General features: G+C 37.5%; 1 protein-coding gene across 1 annotated transcript; it reads right to left on the minus strand.

Moving 5' to 3' along the window:
* Nucleotides 1-962: 962 nt before the first annotated feature.
* Nucleotides 963-2,698, minus strand: LOC104954495 (coiled-coil domain-containing protein 22-like). Its single transcript, XM_010781609.1, has 3 exons — nucleotides 2,573-2,698; nucleotides 2,413-2,487; nucleotides 963-1,552 (listed from the first exon to the last, which is right to left on the minus strand). The coding sequence occupies exons 1-3, from the start codon at nucleotides 2,681-2,683 to the stop codon at nucleotides 1,439-1,441; spliced, it is 300 nt and encodes a 99-aa protein (XP_010779911.1). The 5' UTR covers nucleotides 2,684-2,698; the 3' UTR covers nucleotides 963-1,438.
* Nucleotides 2,699-2,974: the final 276 nt, after the last annotated feature.

The following is a 2,974-nucleotide window of genomic DNA, read 5'->3' on the forward strand; positions in this document are numbered from 1 at the left end:
TTTCACTTTATGTATCTTTATACAATGTTTACTACTTTGCTTATGAGGACAGACAGCCTTATTTACAGATTCTTGACATTCAATTGTAATTTCATTTGTAAATAGTTACATTCATGTGGATTTATCCAGTTTGCACATTTGTATGCATGCACTTATAGGTGCATTTGTTGTTGTTGAAGGCCTGGCTGTTAGTCTTTATTTACACTATTTTGTTGTAGGCCTACTGGCCTAGATGTTTATGCCGTTTTAAAGCACCTTGGCTTTGTTCTGAATGCACTTTGTTGTAGTTATTCTACAGAGAAAAGAAAATGCACTTGACTTGGAATTAATGTACTGTATGCATTCAAAAGTGCTGAATAAATGTTTTATGGACCCATAATAGTGATTATTATTTAAGTTAAGTTTTGCCATAATCATTTTTCTTTCCATAATCAGGCAGCTGAACAATATTGGTAAAAAATGTATACATTATATATATATATATATTTCTATTAATCATTTTCGGCCTTTCGGCATTCGGTTTTCTGCCAACTGTTTCCTATTTTCGGTATCGGTTTCGGCCAAGAATTTCCCATTCGGTGCACCCCTAATATTTTTACAGTATTTTATTATGGTAATTCTATTATCCTGTTTTTATACACGCAATAGCCTTTTGGTATTGTCAGTTTGGACCAAATTTAGATACTAGAAATACTGTGTAGAGTGAAGTACTGCATTATACCATATCAGTATATGTGTTACTATGTGTACAAAGGAATTAGTAACTGTGTTAAAATAAATGAAGCGTAGTAAAAAGTATGATTTGCCTCTAAAAATGTATTCGAATAGAAGTATAAAGTAGCATTAAATGGAAATAATCAAGTAAAAGTACAAATGTAAAAAAATACTCAAGTACAATACGTGAGTAAATGTACTTAGTTACTTTCCACCACTGGTCTTCTTAAGGATTACAGGAGCTGCTCTTCAAGTGTGTAAGGCATCTTTATTCAAGCTGGTACCATATTATACAACAATACTTTGCAGATGGGGCTGGACCGCATCATCATTGGAATACATTCAGTTTCATTCAGCTCAAATGAAGCAACTGCTCATGTCAGAAAATGCTGGAATACTTCCTGTATTAAAATGTCCCAGTCACAGGTTTGATTTGATCAAGATATGCTGTGATAACATTTCATACATCAATATGAATGACTTAACATTGGCACAGAACGGTCTGACAGCGCCCTCTGCTGGCACTGTATTGTTGCATCAGCCCAGTGCACGTCCAGCCGTAGAATCAGTTTAAAATGAAACACTAATTGTCCTCTTCATCCACCCGAACACTTTAAAATGGCGGGTTAGTTCTGTGCTTCAATCATCAGCTTGCCTCTGAGGAGAAGCTGCTCTCGCCACAACAGGTGAGCCGCAGACTCCGCAGCAGGTAGACAGAGATCCTTCAGCCTTCACGGACTTTGGCAGCAAGAGCAGAGTTCTCCTGTCGAATGGCCTTGTAGTCGCTCAGAATCCTCTCGAGGTTGGCCACAGTTTTACTGCCGTTTTCAGTCTCAATCTGTGCACAAGGTTCAATTAATCATTCTGGATATAAACTGCATTTTGGCAAATACATGTTAATTGCATTCATGTGTCCTGTCCATAGATACTTAAGGATCCCCTGAGAAAAACTCCCTGATCCAAAAACATGATTTAGTCCGCTTAAGAAAGGTCAATGTTAGAAGGATTAATCAATGACCAATGACTAAAGTTATTGATTGCAAAATTATGATTTGGAGACCGAATGTTTTTCTTTGGCACTGTCAATCAAATCATTTTTCAGAAATAAGTCCAATCAGTTTACACAGAGTGAGTGGAATATGTTGGTAGAAGGATTTCAGCGTTGTGTTTTTACATTGTGGTGAATCTCTACATACAGCGTTAGGATGTGCAAACTATTTTGCTGGAAAAATAAAGTCAGATTCTTGTTGTGATGAAAGAGTGTGTTCTGGGAGTTTCAGAAGATGGGAAGGTGTTGGCACGGTGTATGTGTAGAGTAGAACGACGTGTCCTATAGTTAAGTATCCTGTAACAGGAATTGTGGACAACAAAAACAATGTGTCTACGTTCTATTAGCAGAAACCAAGAGGCAGGCGGAAAATGTCCTGCTTTAAAGCCATCACAGAGACACTGTTAACAGCTGTGTCTGAAGACTGACATACTTTCAGATCAGTATGTTGTACTTATTTTGGTGTTTCTACTGTAACAACCAAATGAAAACAAAACAATTAAAGAGGGAGAAATCAATTAAATATCTGATGCCACCTGCACCTTTTGATAGAGAACTGCTTCCGTCTCTATGCTAAGCTAGGATTAGGGTCCAGTCTGTGATGGCCAGATGGAACTTGCAGCAGTGATGTGATGCAGTGTAGTTCCTACCTGCTCCTCTAGATCTCGAATCTCCCTCAGGATTGTCCCGGTGTACTCGATGGTCTGGATCAACTGATTACAGTTCTGTAGAAACATGAACAGATGACACGTTACACCTTCACTGATGAGAGCAACGGAAGAGAGCAAACCAGATGACGTGAGGACGTACTTCATGCAGGGCAGCCAGGTACTTGTAGGATTTGCGGACGGATTCATCTTTTTTGGCGTCCTTTAGATGAAAAAATGAATTAATACATGGAAAATGATCTAGTACTAACATACAGTATATATTGAAAACAACCATTTCAAGAATTCTCTTTTTTAAGAGTATTTAGTCAGCCACCAATTGTGCAAGTTCTCCCACTTAAAAAAATGAGAGGCCTGTAATTTTCATCCTAGGTATACCTCAACTATGAGAGACAAAATGAGAAAAAAAAAATCCAGAAAGTCACATTTTGTCTGATTTTTAAAGAATTTATTTGCAAATTATGGTGGAAAATAAGTATTTGGTCACCTACAAACAAACAAGATTTCTGGCTCTCACAGACCTGTAACTTCTTCTTTAACCTCT

This window comes from Notothenia coriiceps, unplaced genomic scaffold, assembly GCF_000735185.1.
Source record: "Notothenia coriiceps isolate Sejong01 unplaced genomic scaffold, NC01 NC01_scaffold00023417, whole genome shotgun sequence".
Classification (NCBI taxonomy): Eukaryota; Metazoa; Chordata; class Actinopteri; order Perciformes; family Nototheniidae; genus Notothenia; species Notothenia coriiceps.

What these genes read in the sequence shown, in the direction of transcription:
- LOC104954495 (XM_010781609.1), bottom strand. Translation starts at nt 2,683, where the DNA reads ATGTTAGTACTAGATCATTTTCCATGTATTAATTCATTTTTTCATCTA. An exon ending in ACCTGGCTGCCCTGCATGAA is followed by an intron (nt 2,488 to 2,572) that starts GTACGTCCTCAC and finishes ATGTTTCTACAG; the next exon opens with AACTGTAATCAGTTGATCCA. An exon ending in TTCGAGATCTAGAGGAGCAG is followed by an intron (nt 1,553 to 2,412) that starts GTAGGAACTACA and finishes CCTTGTGCACAG; the next exon opens with ATTGAGACTGAAAACGGCAG.